The 22,450-nt window shown below is 39.9% G+C and overlaps 1 protein-coding gene across 1 annotated transcript in view; it reads right to left on the reverse strand.

Annotated features, from left to right (window-relative positions):
* The window catches only part of VTA1 (vesicle trafficking 1), a 362,316-nt gene that overhangs the window by 82,298 nt on the left and 257,568 nt on the right, over positions 1–22,450 (reverse strand). Inside the window, exon 6 of the mRNA XM_073627853.1 lies at positions 11,737–11,904. Coding sequence (XP_073483954.1) covers positions 11,737–11,904 — 168 coding nt within the window. The remainder of the gene's footprint in view (positions 1–11,736; positions 11,905–22,450) is intronic.

Below are 22,450 nucleotides of genomic sequence, written 5' to 3' on the forward strand. Positions count from 1 at the left end.
TTTGTCTAAAAACCCAAAAAGATGTTTTGGCTGTAGTTGTGCATTAAGCAAGTCCATAATCCCAATGCACCTGAAGAAATTCCAAAATGCAAAATACAGAACAGGCAATAATAACGAAATTCTGTATACTGTGCAATTTTCAGAGAATTACAAGATGATACATTTATCTACGCCCTGAAAAGCAAAGAACAATACAGGTGACACAAGGATGTAAAATATCCTTCAAGCTTTAACTCTCACAAGAGCTCTAATGCAATCAATAATAGGTGAAGAATAGTAAAGTAACTCCTGCATTATCATGACTGACATAAATGACACGACTGTAACACAATATGTAACATGAATGACTGATTTTAAAAGAGCTCTTTGACGGAAACGGAACCTAATTATAAAAGGCAGCGTACAGTGGATGTGAGTTCAAACAGAAACTTGTTTATTTACAGAAACATGAACCCTCCAAAAAGGAATAAAGCATATGTAAGAACTCAAAACACAACTCCTAGTGTATATCAGGGGAATACAATTTCCCAAGTTTTAGCTCTTAAAAGATCCTACAATCACAGGAAAATACATCTTAATCTGACAGAAATACAGTGGGTATAGAAAAGGTTCACCACCTTTAAAATAATCACATTTTGTTGCTTTGCAGCCTGAAATGAGTTGTTTTATCCAGCTGTAAAGATAGAACACCAACATGTCAGAAAAAAAAGAAAAGAAAAGAAAAAAGAAAAGAAAAGAATCACCAGAGTTGGAAAAATGTAACTCCCCCTTGTGCAAGTATTTTATTGGCCCACATTTTGCTTTAATTACAGCCTTTAGTCTGTTGGGAAATGTCTCTACTAACTGTGCACATCTAGACTTTGCAATATTTGCCCACTCTTCTTTGCAGAACTGCTCAAGTTCAGTTAAATTTGATGGTGGCCGTTTGTTAACTGCAGTCTTCAAGTCATTCCACAGATTTTCAATGAGGTTTAGTTCCGGGCTCCGATTAAGCAATGCAAGGACATTCACCTTTTTATCCTTCAACTACTGGTCATTTTTGCTGTGTGCTTTGGGTCATTGTCATTTTTGAAGGTAAACCTTCTTCCCATTGACAACTTTCTGGCAGAGGGCAGCAGGTTTTCCTCAGGAATTTGATGGTGTTTTGCCACATCCATTTTTCTTATATCCTGACAAGTGCTCCAGTCCCTGCTGCAGAGAAACACCCCATAACAGGATATTACCACCTCCAAGCTTTACAGCAGGAATGGTGTTATTTGGACGGTTAGCTGTGTTGGATTTCTGCCAGACATATCGTTTGGTGTTGAGGCCAAATAATTCCAGTTTAGTCTCAACTGATTACTTTAAGCGCATCTTGAAGATTCTGAGGCCAGGTGGAAAAAAGTGTTATGGTCAGATGAAACTAAAATTGTATTATCATTAAATGATATGTCAGGCAGAACTCCAATACAGCGCAATAATCTAAATACATCTAAATAACACCATTCCTAGTGTAAATCATGGAGGTGGTAATGTCCTGTTATGGGTTGCTTCTCTGCAGCAGGGACATTTGTCAGTATATATGAAAAATGGATGGGGCAAAATACCATCAAATTCCTGAGGAAAATCTGCAGCCCTCTGCTAGAAAGTTGTCAATGGGAAGAAGGTTGATCTTCAAACATGACAATAACCCAAAGCACACAGCAAAAATGACCCCATAGTGGTTGAAGGAGAAAAGGGTGAATGTCCTTGCATTGCTTAGTCAGAGCCCAGACCTAAACCTCATTGAAAATCTGTGGAATGACTTGAAGATTGCAGTCCACAAATGGTCACCATCAAATTTAACTGAACCTGAGCAGTTCTGCAAAGAGGGGTGGGCAAATATTGCAAAGTCTAGATGTGCAATGTTAGTAGAGACATATCCCAACAGACTAAAGGCTGTAAAAAAAAGCAGAAGGTGGTTCAAGGGGGTATAAGGGGGTGATCCTTTTTCCAAATCTGTGATTCTGTTTTTGAATTTTTTTTCTGACATGTTGACGTTACATCTTTTATGTGGAGGTTATAAGTTTCATTAGTAAATACAGCTGGATAAAAAAAAAAAAACTGTCTATCTTAATTTCAGACTGAAAAGCAACAAAAAATGATTATTTTAAAGGGGGGTGATTCTTTTATACCGTTTACTCTGACCATAATTTTTTGCTGTGTACTGACGACAAAGTGCCTTTCCTAGACTGAAATTGCAAGAAATGGGGTCAGCCCTGCACAGTAGTCTTTTGCTAAACTATAGAATTATTTTCTTCCCTCACAACATAGGTAGGTCCAAGATAAGAACTGGAAGAGCTGATTAAATTCTTTGAAATAACACAAAGTGAACAGGACAGCTCCAAATTTCTAACAGGGTCAACGGTTATTTTTTATTCTTTAAAGTATATCTAAAACCACAATAAGGCTCGGTTCACACTGGGGCGACTTGTCAGGCGACCTAGTCGCCTGACAAGTCGCCTCCCGTTCTGTGCTATGGAACCGTTCTAATCGGAGCGACGCAAGTCGCTCCGACTTAGAAAAAGGTTCCTGTATTACTTTGGGGGCGACTTGCATAGACTTCTATGCAGAAGTCGTCTCGCAAGTCGCCCCGGCAGTCGTTTGCAGGTCGCCTCGCTGAGGCGACCTGCAAGTCGTGCCGCCCATGTGTGAACCGAGCTTAAGGGTTGATTAAAATTTGTGTCAGATTTATTTATTTTATGTATGTTTGCAGTCTGTGTCCCAGTGGTGAGATTTGTCCTCACTTTCCGTCCCAGAGACAAAACAAGAAATTTGTAGAAATCTCTTCAAAGTGAGAGGAAATGCCCCATTATTTCCTTTCACCTTCTGTTTAGTTGACAAATACAATATTCTGGATTTCACATCACTTTTTTGTTTAGGCGACAATCGCCGGCAGAAAGAAAGCGAATCTCCACAGGGTCAACAAAAACGTATTCCTGAAAGAGAATCTAATCTTTTCACATTCTCTCCAACTAAAAAATAGCTTTTATTTTATATACACTTGAACAAACCTTGTGCTTCCATGGGGGGAAGAGAACTTTACACTTTATTTATTTGCTATTATATCAGGATACTGTGTTCTTTTAAAAATGGTTTTATTAGAGCTTCATGTTCTTTTTACCTACTTATGATATGCTTCAAGAATTCTTAAACATACTTTCGGTCATCTTTTTATAACTTAATCTAACCCCAAATGTAACGAAAGCAAAACACAAAATTTAGAAAGTACCAATACGAGGATTTACTGACATAAAATGAAGATATTCTAACAGAAGATGCTGCACTAAAAGCAATTTTTAGGTTAACACAAGCTGGAATTATTGTGAGCTAACAGGAGGAAAAAATGAGCAGATACCATGATCAGCTTTACAGATGCAAGTTAATGACTTGGTACAGCACTCATCCATGAACTGTTTATGGCAATGCAAACTTTAGCTTCAATTCACTAATCTGTAACACTCTTATTGCTAAAAATAATGATGATTATGGCAAATAACTGGTAAGGCTGAGGGAACTAAGCCTTCATGTACTTACCGTAAAACTTTTTTTTTTTTTTTTTTTTTAATCCATTGGAGGAAATAGAAATTTAGGAATTGTGAAGCAGTCAGGTTACATGCTGCTGCCGACAGAAGGTTTGGACTGTGGCATAAAAAATAAAAAAAAGTTGAAGGCCAGGCCCTGTATAACCGGTCTCTAACCATCATGCTTCAGTTTTGTGAGCCAGCAGTACATAAGACCAATACACACAAATGGTATCTGTGCCCTCCAAAGATTTGGAAAGTACATGAAACTTTTTTCTTTATCATCCACTGAGTCACTTAGGACTTCTGAAATAGTTGGGACATCCAACAGGGGATCAACTGAGAGGTGGGCAACAGCCACTGATTGTACAAAAATAGAATCAGAGGCCACCAACAACAACCAGAAGCATCAATGCCTGAAACTGAACCAAAAGAGGCAAAGTTCCAGAGGAAGTCACAGAGGATCAACCTGATGTCAAAAGAAGAATCCCCACCAAAGGGAACGACTTTCTTGAACAGCACCAACAGAAGCTGAGAGCCATGCAACCACAAACAAGTTGTGCAATAAATTTCCAAATGGGAAGAACAGACTAACAACACAAATTCCTAGCCTCAAAACAGATCCCTAAGGGAAAACTAGAAGAAAGGCCCTTAAAGCATTTGTTAACCCCCCCAAAAAAAAAAAAAAAAAAACAGATCCTGTTCCCTTAAAGCATGTTATACAGCACAGTGCTTGTGCTGTGTCATTTGGCCCTGTAACACCTAAAAAACCTAGCCGATCCTGCCTGTATGCTGACCAAAACATATCAGGGCACCGTGGACAGTGTACCCCTCCCTGCTCGTACCCGTGCCCCCCCCCCCGTACCTATATGAGCATGGCTCCCTGGCGCTCAGCTGACTGTCGCTTCTCTCTCTCCTGTCTTCCCCTCCTCCCCGGCTGATGTCAGCAGGAAGGCTCAGCCCCGCCCACTAGAGCTGTGAGTCGGAGAGAGGAGAGAGCCGCCTATAGGTACAATCCGGCAGATTTTTTACATAACACAGGCACATGGACACTTACTATAATGGTACAGAGAGGATAGGAGGATTTAGTAGAAGTGGGTTAACAACCACATTAAGGTAAGACCAGCTGGTCTACGGATAACAGAGGACCCAAGCCATAAACATTCAACCCTAGGTATCAAGGGAAAAAGGCTCCAAGAAGGAGTAGAAATGTCTCATGAGATAATCAAGATAGAGAACTATCTAGCATAATATCCTAACAGGATGGTCAAGGACCTAAAAAGTTCTAGATAACCCCTTAAGTCAGAGACTGACAACAGGGGAATAGGATGCAAAAAGTACCCAAAAACAAAAACAGACAGTACTGGAAAGACAGACATCTCATACTGGAGCAGCAACAGTAGGACCAGCAAACCTGTATATAAGGACACCCAGCAGTGTCACTAGAACTTGACAGGGAAACCCCCTGCAGAGCCTGTGTACCTGAAAAAAGATTTTAATATTTTAAGATAAATTTTTATGAACATGTTTCAGACTGCATGAAATTTCAGTGATTGGGTCTACATAGATTAATCTTTAAGAAGCCAGCAAGATGCAGGTTGTGAGGCAAAAGTGCTAAAGCTGAAGTATAGCCTTAAATAATTTTTAGCCCTACAGCGTTAGTGAACTAACTTACCTGTAATTAAAGTGTTTGTTAAGGTCAAAAATGTTCTTCTATAGTTCCCCCTGGTATGTAACACTAAGTTATAGCAGTAGATATGAAAAAAATATGCTGTATAATAGCTTACTTCAGAGCGCTGTTCGGCACTCAGCTGACTGCCCGCTAGTGTCCTGTCCCGATCTGATAGCTGCAGGGGGAGGTGCTGGGAAACCCCTGCTGATGTCAGCCAAGAAGAGTGGAGAGGAGGGGAGGAGACCGGCAGGTGCTCTGAAGTATGCTATTATACAGCATATTTTTAAAAATGACATCCACTGGGGAACTTAATACTTAATATATAGATGGAACTATAGAAGAAAAACACTGTTTTGTTTTTTTCTAGAGCAGGAGGGGAGGATCAAGGAGTTGACAAGCAGGGAGGGGAGGGGGGTGGAGGACAGAGGGAGACACAGACACAGAGAGCAGGGCTGCAGCTGACAGAAGCACGCACTCTGACCACGGTTTCAGGGCTCAGCAGGGCTCAGCAGGGCTCAGCATCCCTGATTATCGTGGTCAGTTTAAAAAGGGGAGGGCAGAAGCTGGCAGGATCAGCCAGGTATTTCAGGTGATATGGGGGCCAAATGACCCAGCACAAGCACTGTGCTGTATGAAATGCTTTAAAGAAACAGGATCAATATATATTTTTTTGGTCTTAAACACTTTAATGCCCTGTACACATTTTCTGACGGAAAAAGTGTGATCGGATTGTGTTGTCGGAAATTCCGATCGTGTGTGGGCTCCATCTGACTTTTTCAGTCGGAATTTCCAACACACAAAGTTTGAGAGCAGGATATAAAATTTTCCGACAACAAAATCTGATCGTTTAAATTCCGATCGTGTGTACACATATCCGACATACAAAGTGCCACGCATGCTCAGAATAAATTAAGAGACGAAAGCTATTGGCTACTGCCCCGTTTATAGTCCCGACGTACGTGTTTTACGTCACCGCGTTCAGAACGATCGGATTTTCCAACAACTTTGTGCGACCGTGTGTATGCAAGACAAGTTTGAGCCAACATCCGTCTGAAAAGGTCCATGGATTTTGTTGTTGGAATGTCCGATCATGTGCACAGGGCATAAGTATGTCCGAAGTCATACAGGCAGCTGGATCCTGGCGAAATCTAAACTGCAGGGATGCCAGTCCTTTTCCTGGCTATGAAATTCTGGCCCTGCAATGGTTCAGGTCTCCAGGCTGAATTAAACCGAAAAAAGATTTAGCTGTGGACCCCAGGGAATGCATTAAGGTAAAAAAAAAATCTTGACTTCAAAACCACTTTAAATTCAGCCTGGAGACCCGAAGCTTTTAACCATTGCATCGCCAGAAGTTCAGTGCCAGAAAGAGGACCAGCATTCCCTGCAGTGAAGATTTCTCCAGGACCCAGCTGTCTGCACAACGTGGGATATACTTCATTACTGGTAAGTTAGGTCGCTAAAGCTGTAGGGATAAAAGCTTTTATAGTTAAAATTCAGCTTTAAAAGTGAGAGCCTATGTTTAGTAAAAAGTAAGGTGTGCCCTTTGGAAAAGTTCTCTTTATACTTACAGGGCTCAATGAGGGCACATTTGGCACTACCATTTTACTCTGAAATGAACTCTTATGCATTTGTCTACCTACAGTATGTGGCCAGTAGCACTACGTGCATGATAAGAGAGGCACTCGGGCGGCACTCTTTACTAACAATGGAAGTGAAATAAATATGACCTGAACTAGTACATTAAGCATTCTTTGTAGATATCAGAAGGATTTCCCTCTGATAAAGAATCAAAATATTGTAGAAAGGATCGTTGCAATGTGTCTAAATGATTCAAAGTATAAACAGTGGGTAAGGAAAGGAAACACCTTGCTCATTTAAAAGCAAAATAAAAATGATCTTTCCCAAAATGGAATTACATCAGCTAGACCGCCTTTATCTGAAAATCCATGAATATATGTTAAGGTATTATGTTTCCAAACAAAAAAACGATTACCTTAAGTTAGGCATACAAGTAACTTTGTAAATCTGTATAAATATATTGCTGTAACAAAATAAATTCAGTGCATCTTTTCAGTTTTTATGCATAAATGTGAAGCAGACATCAACTTTTCTTTTAATCCTTCTGCACTGTTCACACCATGCCACTATAAACTGAACTGTAACCACTTTACGTGGTGAAATATTTCCATTTCCTAAATATATATGTACCAAATCTTCTGAATTCAAGTAAATCTGCAAATTCTGGCACCTCTTTCTTAAAATGCTAATTGCCTTGCCATCATGCTGATCCTCTTTAAAGAATAATTCCAGGCATGGTATATTTTTACATAGTTACATTGGTCCAGCTTAGACCTGTATGTAAATATATAACACCTGACTGGTAGACAATACTACTCCCGTCATCTCCACTTGCTTTCACGCCCTGTGCTGAGCATCCGGCTTGTTACATTGCTAACACAGGAGGTTGGCCACTCAGCATAGGCGCAATTCAGAGAATGCTTTGAGTTTTCTGAATGAATGCAAAGTGTTCTCTGACTGGACAGCATCTCTCTACCTCGTCCAATCAGAGGAAGCAAGAAAAAAAAATCACTGGACCCAGAAGCAACTTGAGATTACTAGAGTAGTGGTGTCTACTTCAGTAATCTACAGCTTCCAGGGGCAATGGCCAGGTATTGAATATACATAAGTACATTGACTGACATTCTTCTTTAGGTCACCGACCTAGGAAAAAAAATTTGCAGACCAGAACTTTTATCTGACTTTCTTGATCTGCATTGTTGTTTGGGGGTACTTGCTCACGCCGATATACATTGGCAAAGTAGCACTGCTGTGCAAATCGCCGTACCCATATGGCGGCACCTTTAAGAGGCGAAGCAGGAACCCACTGCACAGGGGGGGGATCCAATGCGCATAGCCGGTGGGTGCAATCGCCGCCAGCCACTCGCGATCGCAGGCACGGAAGCCAGAACGGGGATTTGTATGTGTAAACACACAAATCCCTGTTCTGGCAGGGGAGGAGAGACAGATTGCCTGTTCCTACTAAGTAGGAACAACGATCTGGCTCCTCCTCTAGTCAGTCCCATCCCCTCACAGTTAGAAACACTAGGGAACACATTTAACCCCTTGTTCGCCCCCTAATGTTAACCCATTCCCTGCCAGTGACATTTACACAATAATCAGTGCATTTTTATAGCACTGATTGCTGTATAAGTGTCAAAAGTGTCTGATCTGTCCGCCACAATGTCGCAGTCCCGATAAAAAAAAAAAAAAAAAAAAAATCGCTGATCGCTGCCATTACTAGTAAAAAAAAAAAAAAAATATAATAAAAATGCCATAAATCTATTCCCTATTTTTTAGACCCTATAACTTTTGCGCAAACCAATCAATATACGGTTATTGCGATTGTTTTTAACAGAAATATGTAAAAGAATACATATGGGCCTAAACTGATGAAGAAATTTGTTTTAAAAAAATATTTTGGGGATATTTATTATAGCAAAAAGTAAAAAAAATGTTTTTTTCAAAATTGTCAGTCTTTTTTTGTTTATAGCGCAAAAAATAAAAAGGTCATCAAATACCACCAAAGGAAAGCTCTATTTGTAGGAAAAAAAGGGCGTCAAATTTATTTGGGTACAACTTCAGACGACCGCGCAATTGTCAGTTAAAGTGACACAGTGCCGTATCGCAAAAAATGGCCTGGTCAGGAAGGGAGTAAATCCTTCTGGGGCTGAAGTGGTTAAGCCATAAAGGTTAAGCATAATAGCCAGGCAACTGTTTTCAGTTGAGGGTCAACAAGGGCAACTCCACATTTCTTTTTCTCAATCTACACTATATTACCAAAAGTATTGGGACGCTTGCCTTTACACGAACATGAACGTTAATGGCATCCCAGTCTTCGTCCATAGGGTTTAATATTGCGTTGGCCCACCCTTTACATCTATAAACAGCTTCAACTCTTGTAGGAAGGCTTTCCACAAGCCTAAGGAGTGTGTCTATGGAAATGTTTGACCATTCTTCCAAAAGCGCATTTGTGAGGTCAGGCACTGATGGACGAGATCCATTCTTCTGAGTGGAACCTGTCCTGTTAAACCACTGAATGGTCTTGGCCACCGTGCTGCAGCTTAGTTTCAGGGTCTTGGCAATCTTCTTATAGCCTAGGCCATCTTTATGTAGAGCAACAGCAACAGTTCTTTTTTTCAGATCCTCAGTAAATTCTTTGCCATGAGGTGCCAGTGACCAGTATGAGAGAGTGGGAGCGATAACACCAAATTTAACACATCTGCTCACCATTCAGAACTTGAGACCTCGTAACACTAATGAATCACATGGCACTGGGGAGGGAAAATGGCTAATTGGGCCCAACTTGGACATTTTCACTTAGGGATGTACTCACTTTTGTTGCCAGCAAAATTAGACAATAATGGCTGTGTGTTGAGTTATTTTGAGGGGACAGCAAATTTACACTGTTATACAATCTGTACACTCACTACTTTACATTGTAGCAAAGTGTCATTTCTTCAGTGTTGTTACATGAAAAGATATAATAAAATATTTACAAAAATGTGTGGGGTGTACTCACTTTTGTGAGATACTGTATATGTATATACACACTTTTTTCCCAGGACTTGACCCCTGTACGCAGTCATGTTGGAACAGGATGGGGCCATCCCCAAACTGTTCCCAAACAGTTGGGACCATGAAATTGTCCCAAATGTCTTGGTATGCTGACACCTTAAGCGTTCCCTTAACTGGAACTAAGGTGCCAAGCCCAACACCTGAAAAGCAACCCCACACCATAATTTCCTCTCCACCAAGTGATCTGGACCAGAGCACAAAGCAAGGTCCATAAAGAAATGGATGAGTGAGTTTAGGGTGGAGGAACTTGACTGGCCTGCACAGAGTCCTGGGCCAACTCAATATTGAACCGTACGGACTAAGACTGGGATGCCGTTAAAGTTCATGTGCGCGTAAAGGCTGGTGTCCCAATACTTTTGGTAATATAGTGTAGGTTTACCTACGTGAAAAAAGTATAATTGGGTCATAATTTTAAAAGGTAGCTAAACTGAAAATAATCATCAAATATGTATAAAAAATGAGGTAGGCTAGGATGGGATAATTATTCTATAAATATTTGTTTTACAGTTTACTACACCCAGTAGTATAAAAGTAGACCGCTAAATTTAACCATAAATGGAGAAAAGAAAATAAGCACAAAAAGGAAATGTTGCCCTTTTATCGAAAGAATATTAAACAAGAGTCCTGACTGGTTGACAATGCTGGGATTTGGAGGGATTTGTTTTGGCCATAGGACAGAAAGTGAGGGGAAATTTCCTCTATGGGACACAGAATGCAAAAAACAAACAAAAATAAAACATGACAGGGGTTATAACCCTCCCTTACTGCATTCCAAAAAGAAAAAAAATGTTTTGCATTTAGTTAAACTTTAAGAGTGTTTAAGGTTATTAGACAGCTCAGGGTGAGAGACTATAATGCAATTCCACAAGATTACACTGGGTTTTACACTGTGGTTATGAAACGTATGATCTTTACCTTAGGACATGTTGCAGGGAAAGTGCAAGTGTACAGAATTTAGTAAATTCAGCTGTTAGATTACTGCTGGGCAAGAAAGAAACACGCACAGCCTCACACCAACTTGGTAATACTTTTAGACAGTCCAACAAAAATGGCAGAATTGTCAGCTTCTCCTGAAGTCTTTCCACCTTTATCTTTAAATTAAATGGACAGGCGGTTATAAGTAACTTAACTTTCTCATTTCAAAGCCCAATTCCGCACTCAACTTCCTCACATGGGAAGGCTATGCTTTTTGACACCGGGCATCATTCAACCCAGAAGAGTGAAGGCATCTTGTGGCAGAAAAGAAGTTCTGCAGGGGACAACTCTGGATTACACAGCCTGGGCTGATTTTTTAAATTTTCACCTTGCATTGGGACCCAGTTCAAAAAAAAAAAAAGAGAATGTCTGGAGCTACAGTAGGCTTTAATCGATAAATAGCAACTGTCCAAATGGAATAATTTAAAGTGGAACTAAACATTCCTATCCTTTACAGTCGAGGAAACAGACACATCAGTTTGATATGAAGCTGGCATGGTGCTAAAAGTGTGATCAGTTAGGACATCAGCCATTTGATGGCTTTACAGTTTGGTTGAGAGCACAAGCAACTGTGGGGTTGATTTACTAAAACAGAACAGTGCAAAATCTGGTGCAGCTGTGCATAGAAACCAATCAGGTTCCAGGTTTTATTTTCAAAGCTTAATTGAACAAGTAAGCTTCTTGGCTACCATGCACAGCTGCAACAGATTTTGCACTCTTCAGTTTTAGTAAATCAACCCCTATGGCAGATATTCACATCATGCCTTGAATGTACCCATTTTGGGAAACCATTAAATCCAGTTTAGTTCTGCTTTAAATTAACGTTTTGGAGTTAGACATGCAAAAATTAGTTTTTTTGCCATTTACATTGAACAGAGGTTCGGCTGTCCAAAATATAACAGAATAACCCACCTGAGCTGGGAGGAAGTTCTGCTGGAGTGTTGGCAGGTGCATGTGCCCCAGGGGGAATCTGAATACCAGTGAAATTAGATGATGGCACATTTCCAGGTTGATATGTAGAAGATGATCGTTCCGGTGCCTGACCAGCCATGGAAAACATTGCCTGATCATCATTTTCATCTGCAACAAGAAACATAATTTGCATTAGGTGTAAAGGGAAAAAACAAAACAAAAAAAAAAAAAAAAAACACAACTTTAAATTGCCCTAGCTACATTTAACATATCTAGGCAATGTAATCGAGTCTACAAATAAAAAAACTTTTCACTTTTTCCTTTCTGTTGCTGTCCATTTAAAGCTCGTGTGTTCCTCTGGTGTCCTGCCAATACAAATTTCCTTCATTTATTCAATAAAGTTACGAAATGGGACTTTTTTGCATACAGGGAATTTATCCCTAGCATACCTAAAATGTACACCAATCAGCCATAACATTATGACCACCCACCAAAATCCATTGTGCCATGGACTCCACTAGATCTCTGAAGGTATGCTGTGGTATCTGGCACCAAGCCATCAGTAGCAGATCCTTTAAGTTCTGTGAGGTATTAAAAGGGCCTCCATGGATTTGAGCTGTTTTTCCAGTCCATGACACAGCTGCTTGATTAGACATGGATCTGGAGAATTTGGAAGCCAAGACAACACCTCAAACTCATTCTTGAATTAATCAGACCAGGTCACCTTCTTCTATTTCCCCTGACTGGTCTGCGGCTATGCATCCCCATATGCAAAAAAACTGCCATTCACTGTGTGTCCTGACAGTTTTCTATAGGGACCAGCTTTAAAGAGGAACTTCAGCCTTTCCTCTCCCTCCATTTCTTTCCCCCTGCTTACATTTTACTGTCTTCTGTGGAGTAAGCAAACTCATCTAGCCAACGGATCCAGTATTGAGCTGCTGGGATCCTCCTCTCTGCAGCCGCTGCATGGCTCCGGCACCATCATGGTGCCTGGGACAGCTGCTGGCTCTTTTCGGCCCTTAGATGACTTTTGGTAAGTCCTGAGTACTGCAGACTGAGAACATCCCACAAGAGATGCAGTTTTGACTAGCCATAATTACAATTTGGCCTTTGTATAAATTGCTCAAATCCTTACACTGGCCCATATTTATGCTTTTAATACATCAACTTCAGGGAAAACATGGTCACTTGCCACGTAATATAACCCACCTACTATCAGATGCCATTGTAAAAAGATAATCAATCACATTACCTGTCAGTGGCCATAGTACTTTGGTTGACAGGTGTATATACTTCTTTGGCTAACAAAAAAAGGAGCAAGATCCATGGATATGTACATGGATGATCTCTTATATATAACACTAGAAATGCTTCTTTACTCCCTTTAGCATATTTCTTTTCTACATCCTTACAGAAATTTAATGGAATGTATGTATTGTATAGAAATAAATGAGGGTCACTGACACAATGAATGAGATATACTATATTGCCAAATGTATTGGGATGCCTGCCTTTACACGCCATGAATTTTAATGGCATCCCAGTCTTAGTCCACAGGATTAAATATTGAGTTGGCCCACCCTTTGCAGCTAGAACAGCTTCAACTCTTCTGGATCAGGTTGAGGTCAGGACTCTGTGCAGGCCAATCACGTTCCTCCACCTCAAACTCACTTATCCATGTTTTTATGGACCTTGTTTGTGCACTTGTGCGCAGTCATGTTGGAACAGGAGGGGGCCTTCCCCAAACTGTTCCCACAAAGTTGGGAGCATGAAATTATCCAAAATGTCTTGGTATGCTGACGCCTTAAGACAGGGGTAGGCAACCTTGGCCCTCCAGCTGTCTTGAAGCTACAAGTCCCATGAGACATTGAAAGACCCTAGACCATCACAGGCATGACTCCTAGAGGCAGAGGCATGATGGGATTTGTAGTTTCACCACAGCTGGTGAGCCCAGTTTGCCTACCCCTGCCTTAAGAGTTCCCTTCTTCCCTCAACCCCTAAAAACAACCCCACACCATAATTCCCCCTCCACCAAATGATTTGGATCAGTGCACAAAGCAAGGCCCATAAAAACATGTTATAGCTGCAAAGGGTGGGCCAACTCAATATTGAACCCTACAGACTAAGACTGGGATGCCATTAAAGGTCATGCGTGTAAAGGCAGGTGTCCCAATACTTTTGGTAGCCATGTATATTGACAAAAATGCAACAAATTTTTATCACAAAGGGGCATTTTTTGTTAAAAGAACTACTTGAATAATCACTTCTCAGGAGGTTTAGGTCTTCAATTCCAAATTTGAGGTGCATAAACCTGATTGTTATTATTGTTTCATAGTACATATTGCTGTTAAGGTTGAGCCTCAAACTTGGCATTGAAGACCTAAACCACCAGAGAAGCAACTATTCAAGCAGCACGTTTAACAGGATTTTAATACAGACTGCAAAAGAGGGGTAATGGATAATTCTGAGAGAAGCTGCACAAGAATAGAATGGGAATGTCACATATTGTTCTGCTGCTCTGTGATGATGTTGCTAGTTGATATAAATTCATTTTGCAGAATAATATATTTTTACCAGGTGATGAAATATAGTGTTGTGGTGTTTTTTTTTACTGTTGCTTGTAAATTGTTATTACAACGCAATATATTTTGCCATAATTTTAATCACTTGCAGTATGTCATGCTCTTGTTTAGTGATAAATTGTGTTTACTGTTGCAGCAGGAAGTGAAATTAATAATTGGCATTACATATTAGGCTCATCTCAATAACGGGCATTATTTATAAAGCAGTAAATGTGAAATTCACCAAAAAATAACAGGTAGTTATTCATCCAGTTTATTGTAAAATGCATGCGCCAGGAAAATTCACCTACAATGAATATTGTTGAATGCCACATACAGTACCTCACAAAAGTGAGTACACCCCTCACATTTTTGTAAATGTTTTATTATATCTTTTTATTTGACAACACTGAAGAAATGACACTTTGCTACAATGTAAAGTAGTGAGTGTACAGCTTGTATAACAGTGTAAATTTGCTGTCCCCTCAGAATAACTCAACACAGCCATTAATGTCTAAACCTCTGGCAACAAAAGTGAGTACACCCCTAAGTGAAAATGTCCAAATTGGGCCTAAAATGTCAATATTTTGTTTAGCTACCATTATTTTCCTCTTTGGCATGGAGTTCACCAGAACTCCACAGGGTGCCACTGGAGTCCTCTTCCACTCCTCCATGATGACATCACGGAGCTGGTGGACGTTAGAGACCTTGCGCTCCTCCACCTTCAGTTTGAGGATGCCTCACAGATGCTCAATAAGGTTTAGGTCTGGAGACATGATTGGCCAGTCCATCACCTTTACCCACAGCTTCTTTAGCAAGGCAGTGGTCGTCTTGGAGGTGTGTTTGGGGTCGTTAGGTTGGAATACTGCCCTGCGGCCCAGTCTCCAGAGGGAGGGGATCATGCTCTGCTTCAGTATGTCACAGTACATGTTGGCATTCATGGTTCCCTCAACTCATGCAGCCCCAGACCATGACACTTCCACCACCATGCTTGACTGTAGGCAAGACAAACTTGTCTTTGTACTCCTCACCTGGTTGCCGTCACACACACTTGACACCATCTGAACAAAATAAGTTTATCTTGGTCTCATCAGACCACAGGACATGGTTCCAGTAATCCATGTCCTTAGTCTGCTTGTCTTTAGCAAACTGCAGGCTTTCTTGTGCATCATCTTTAGAAGAGGCTTCCTTCTGGGATGACAGCCATGCAGACCAATTTGATGCAGTGTGAAGCATATAGTCTGAACACCGACAGGCTGACCCCCCCCCCCCCCCCCATCCCTTCAACCTCTGGTCTTGGCCACCGTGCTGCAGCTCAGTTTCAGGGTGTTGGCAATCTGCTTATAGCCTAGGCCATCTTTATGTAGAGAAGCAATTCTTTTTTTCAGATCCTCAGAGAGTTCTTTGCTATGAGGTGCCATTTTGAACTTCCAATGACCAGGATGAAAGAGTGAGAGCAATAACACCAAATTTAATACACCTGCTCCCCATTCACAACTGAGACCTTGTAACACTAACGAGTCACAAGACACAGAGTAGGGAAAATGGCTAATTGGGCTTAATTTGGACATTTTCACTTAGGGTTGTACTCACTTTTGTTGCCAGCGATTTAGACATTAATGGCTGTGTGTTGAGTTATTTTGAGGGGACAGCAAATTTACACTGTTATACAAGCTGTACACTCACAACTTTACATTATAGCAAAGTGCCATTTCTTCAGTGGTTGTCACATGAAAAGATGAAATAAAATATTTAGGGGTGCACTGAGAAGAGTAGGAGTCTAGAGCAGTGGCAGAGACCCAAAAAAAGGAGGTTCGGGCCGCTCTGTGCAATTCCATTGCACAGAGCAGGTAAGAATAAGCCTGTTTGTTTTTTTTTCATTAAAAACAAGTTTATTATTTAAAAAAAAATGTTTAAATCACTTTAAGGATAGGTAGACTGCAATATACAGTAACAATTTAATCTCTAAGCTAAAGTGAGTCCTGTGAGTGTTTGCAAGTAGGTGTTTTTTTTTTAAACTGCTAACGCCATTAAATGGGAAACCATGTAACAATTTCTAGGAAAAAAAACACATACTTGGCTTGTAAACAAGCTATACTACATACTGGGTAGTAGATAAGGAAACCTACTGTTTATAGAAAATTTCCTGCTGGTGTGGATGATTTGAGCTTGTAACAACAAGATCATGTAGGGATTAACTCCTAAGATCGGGGGGTATTTTTTATAGCTTAAGAAGAGCTCATGTGTGAATAATTAATTGAAGAATTGGACTGCTCATAACAAAAAGGTCTTTACAATACCTTGTATCTATTTCAAATGTCATTGATATCAGACCACAATCTTTACCTGCACAGCAATTTGCTGGTGAGTTAAATATTATAGCCAATGTACAGTGCCTTGAAAAAGAATTTGTATCCCTTGAAATTTTCCACATTTTATCATGTTCAACCAAAAACATAAATATACTTTATTGGGGTTTTATGTGATAGACCAAGACAAAGTGGCACATAGTTGTGAAGTTTATTACAATTTTTTACAATTGCATATCTGAAGTGTGTGGTGTGCATTTGTATTCAGCTCCCCGAGTACTTTGTAGAACCACCTTTCGTTGCAATTACAGCTGCAAGTCTTTTTGGGGATGTCTCTACCAGCTTTGCACATCTAGAAAGTGACGTTTTGCCCATTCTTCTTTGCAAAATAGCTCAAGCTCTGTCAGATTGTATGGACAGCGTTCGTGAACAGCAATTCTCAAGTCTTGCCACAAATTTTCAATTGGATTTAGGTCTGGACTTTGACTGGGCCATTCAAACATATGAATATGCTTCCATCTAAACCATTCCATTGTAGCTCTGGCTGTATGTTTAGGGTCGTTGTCCTGCTGGAAGGTGAACCTCCGTCTTTTGCATACTCTAACAGGTTTTCTTCTAAGATTGCCTTGTATATGGCTCCACCCATCTTTCCGCCAACTCTGACCAGCTTCCCTGTCCCTGCTGAAGAAAAGCATCCCCACAACATGATGCTGCCACCACCGTGTTTCACGGTGGGGATGGTGTGTTCAGGGTGATGTGCAGTGATCGTTTTCCGCCACACATAGCATTTTGCTTTAAGGCCAAAAAGTTCAATTTTGGTCTCATCTGACCAGAGCACCTTCTTTGACATGTTTGCTGTGTCCTTCAAATGGCTTCTCTCAAACTTCAAAACAGGACTTCTTATGGCTTTCTTTCAACAATGGCTTTCTTCCTGCCACTTCCATAAAAGGTCAAATTTGAGGAGTGCACCACTAATAGTTGTCCTGTGGACAGATTCTTCCACCTGAGCTGTGGATCTCTGCAGCTCCTCCAGAGTTACCATGGGCCTCTTGGCCACAACTCTGATTAATGCTCTCCTTAGCTGACCTGTCAGCTTAGATAGATGGGCATGTCTTGGTAGGATTGCAGTTGTGCCACACTCTTTCCATTTTCGGATGATGAATTGAACAGTGCTCCATGAGATGTTCAAAACTTAGGATATTTTTATTTTATAACCTAACCTTGCTTTAAACTTCTCCACAACTTTATCCCTGACCTGTCTGGTGTGTCCCTTGGCCTTCATGATGCTGTTTGTTCACTAGTGTTCTCTAACAAACCTCTGAGGGCTTCACAGAACAGCTGTATTTATACTGAGATTAAATTGCACACAGGTGGACTATTTACTAATTAGGTGACTTCTGAAGGCAATTGGTTCTACTAGATTTTAGTTCGGGGTATCAGAGTAAAAGGGGGCTGAATACAAATGCACGCCACACTATTCATATATTTATTTGTAAAATATGTTGAAAACCATTATCAGTTTCCTTCCACTTCACAATTATGTGCCACTTTGTGTTGGTCCATCACATAAATCCTAATAAAATACATTTAAGTTTTTGGTTGTGACATGACAAAAGGTGGAAAATTTCAAGGGGTATGAATACTTTTTCAAGGCATTGTAGCGATAACAGACTGCTGCTCAAATACAGTGTGACAGAAAGTATTACGTCGACCGCTATTTTATTCTCTAGGGTGTTATAAAAATTATATATATATATATATATATATATATATATATATATATATAATGTTTGGGGGTTCTAAACAATTTTTCTAGCAAAAAGAACCTGTTTTAACCACTTACCGCCCGCCATATAGCAGAATGACGGCGGCAAATTGGTTTTGTGTGATGTTTAAAGTGTGTTTTTTTTTGTTTAATCACTTGGAAAATAGCCTACTGTTTGAACGTGCAACAATGACTCCCCAGACCGTAATATTTATATAGAAAACTGTCCATGATCCAAACCAGAGAGGTCAAGTGCCTGCAGGACATAGTTATGAAGTACAGCACACAGAAGTCTAATTTTAGCATAATATATCATCACAAAAATAATATTGCTTTAAGCGTAATTTTTTTTTTATGAACATTCAATAGGCTTTTGGATTGTCTTGGTTTTTTTTTTACCCACAACTCTGCTGCTCTGGGGTAACTTGCAATATTATTATTTTTACTGAATACCAAGTCAAAGTTCGAGTTAAGTTAAAATGGGAACCCAAGTGGGGAAATGAAGCAAAGTTTAAAGTAATAATATCAAGTTCAAAAAACCTAAGAGCAAATGTGATAGAGGGATCAAATATATTTTGTATATAAAATAACATTTTTATATGATATTTAGGTATAATATGTAGGAGGGTATTACAAAGAATGATCACATACTGTGTTATACACGAATATTATAAGGTTGTGATGTTTTATATTAAAGGGTTTGTTAACCCACATAATCCGCTCTGCCTTATAATGATATGTCCCCCTGTGTGTGTCGTATAAAAAAAAAAAAAAAAAAAAAGCTGTATATACCTTATCTGTGAGCGCTGATTAGCAGTCACGTGATGCACCGCAACTCTCTTCTCCCGACTGACAGATGCAGCGCAAGGGGCAGATATTGCCCCGCTGACATCAGTCTGGAGGGGAGGAGGAGAGAGCCGGAGCATCACGTAACCGCTGATCATCGCTCATAGATAAGGTATATAAGGCTTTTTTTATACAACACACACGCAGGAGGACATATCATTATAAGACATAGCGGATTATATAAAAGTACATGATATTATTACAGCAGCAGCAGGGGGGGTTTCGGCGGACCCTAACACAGTAGCCGACACGCATGGAAGGGGGGGGAGGAGGACACAAGAGCAGAGAGGAGAGACAGCAGGGGTGCGGATGACAGAGGCATGCAAACTGACCACGGTGTCAGAGCTCAGCAGCCATGATTACCGTGGTCAGTTTACAGTGGGAGGGGGAGAAACTGGCACGATCAGCCATTTTGTTTAAGGCGTGGCGGCCAAATGACAGAAGACAAGCACTGTGTCATAGAACATGCTTTAAAGGAGCAGGATCCTTTTTTTTGGGTTAACGTACGTTTTAAGAGAGAAGATTTTTTACTGATTATAAATATGAACAAATTGATTGATTCTTTAAATATGGTTGCTGATGGAATGGCTGATTTTATTTATTCACTTATCCAAAGTTCAGCTTTCCAGTTTTTCTTTTCTCATACAAAATATTTAAAGAAGTTTGTCAACTGAAAAACCTATGGCATTTGGAGTTCCACAAATCTTAACCAAGCTGGACATACTCATGTTAGAATAACAATTTATTCCAGAAGATCATTATTCCTAAATCATCATCTGTAGCCAATATAATCATTCCCAAATGCAATTCTGGTCTACAAAAATAATATCAATTCTGTGTAGTACAAAAACATGTATGTGGATGTTATTATTCTGGGTCCTTTTTTTATGAAACGTCCCATTTCTGCATTGTTACAGCTTAAAATGACATCATCATCTGCATTTAACCTAAACCCTTCCGAAGAGGAAGTTGGGCTTCAAAGGAAAATGACACATGTAATCATTCTAAGACTCCAATTAGAGTAATGCTTATTGGAAACACATTTACCTACGGAGATATATGACTGCGTGAATGAAACTTGATACTCACAAAGACACACAGAGATTACAGTTATAGGATTAGTCTTTATAAAAAAAAAAAAAAAAACAGAATCTGATTTCCACACAATCTTTAAAAGGAACTACTTAAGAGGGAACACCAGCTTTTTGGCTTTGGTGTTTATATATGTAACATAGTCAAAAATATATATATTCTTTAAGAATTCATCTATCTTTTATTAGAGAGAATCTGAAATTAGAAAGGCAATCATTTGCTGAGTGGCACAAGTGTATAATGAGCTCTGCATGTATAGTGGTGGGTAACCATTTAAAATAAATATCACAATCACTTTATAGAAAATCTTTTTCACAAAGTTGGAAAACCTCCACTTTTGTTTGCAATACCCAACTAAAGTCGGGTGTAAAACACTGTAAAATCTACATAAAAACAAAATGCAATGATTTGCAAATCTTATAAACACATATTCTATTTACAATAGAAAATAGATAACATATCAAACGTTTAAAATTTAGAAAATGCGCCAATTTAAAAATTGATGGCAACAACAAAAAAGTCGGGACAGGGCCATGTTTGCCATTGTGTAGCATTCCCTCTTCTTTTAACAACACTCTGTAAATTTCTGTGAACTGAGATCTGTTGCTGGAGTTTTGGGAGAGGAACGTTGTCCCATTCTTGCCTGATATAAGATTCTAACTTTTCAACAGACCTGGGTCTTCTTTGTTGTATTTTTCATTTCAACATGCGCCAAATATTTTCAATTGGTGAAAGCTCTGGAAAGCAGGCAGGCCAGTTAACCACTTCACCCCCGGAAGAATTTACCGCCTTCCTGACCAGACCGCTTTTTGCGATTCATCACTGCGTCGCTTTAACTGACAACTGAGCGGTTGTGCGACGCTGCACCCAAACAAAATTGACGTCATTTTTCCCCCACAAATAGAGCTTTCTTTTGGTGGTATTTGATCACGTCTGTGTTTTTTATTTTTTGTGCTATAAACAAAAAAAGAGCGACAATTTTGAAAAAAAAAAGCAATATTTTTTACTTTTTGCTATAATAAATATCCCCAAAAAATATATAAAAATTTCTTTCTCAGTTTAGGCCGATATGTATTCTTCTACATATTTTTGGTAAAAAAAAAAAAAAAAATGCAATAAGCGTATATTGATTGGTTTGAGCAAAAGTTATAGCGTCTACAAAATAGGGGATAGATTTATGGCATTTTTATTATTCATTTTTTTTTTGCTTAGTAATGGCAGCGATCTGCGATTTTTATCCTGACTGCAACATTATGGCGGACACATCGGACACTTCTGACACTATTTTGGGACCATTGTTATTTATACAGCGATCAGTGCTATAAAAATGCACCGATTACTGTGTAAATGACACTGGCAGGGAAAGAGTTAAACACTAGGGGGCGATCAAGGGGTTAAGTGTGTCCTGGGGAGTGATTCTAACTGTGGGGTGGGCTAGCACTGTCATGACAGGAATCACTGCTACCGATGACAGGAAGCAGTAGCTCCCTGTCATGTCACTAGGCAGAACAGGAAAATGCCTTGTTTACATAAACATCTCCCCGATCTGCTGCTCCGTAATACGATCGTGGACACCGGGCAGACATCAAGTCCGCGGAACCCGCGGGCACAGTCACGGCTGGCGGGCGCGTGCCCACAATGCCACGATTTTAAGGGGACGTACCTGTATGCCCATTTGCCCAGCTGTGCCATTGAGCCGATGTACATCGTCGTGCGCTGGTCAGCATGTGGTTAGAGTTAAGCCGCGTACACACGATCGGACTTTCCGCAGACAAATGTTGGCTAGCAGGTTTTAAAATTTTCCGCGGACAAATGTATGTTGTCCGATTTTCCGAGCATGTGTACACAAGTCCGTCGGACAAAAGTTCAAAGTACAAACACGCATGCCTCGAAGCAAGGACGAGCCAGAAGCAGTTGGTCTTGTAAACTAGCGCTCGTAATGGAGAATTAACATCCGTGACGTGTCAAATTATGAAATCTCGAAATGCAACGCACAAATCTCTTCTTCTTTAATGAGATAATAATGAAGCTGCTTTGCTGGTGATACTGATGGAGTTATTGCAAATGAATTTTCAAAGGCTTTTTTTTTCTAGTGCTATCAAGAATAATATTATTATGCTTTTTTATTTTTTTATTTGGGC

This window comes from Aquarana catesbeiana, linkage group LG04 (genome assembly GCF_042186555.1).
Source record: "Aquarana catesbeiana isolate 2022-GZ linkage group LG04, ASM4218655v1, whole genome shotgun sequence".
Taxonomy (NCBI): domain Eukaryota; kingdom Metazoa; phylum Chordata; class Amphibia; order Anura; family Ranidae; genus Aquarana; species Aquarana catesbeiana.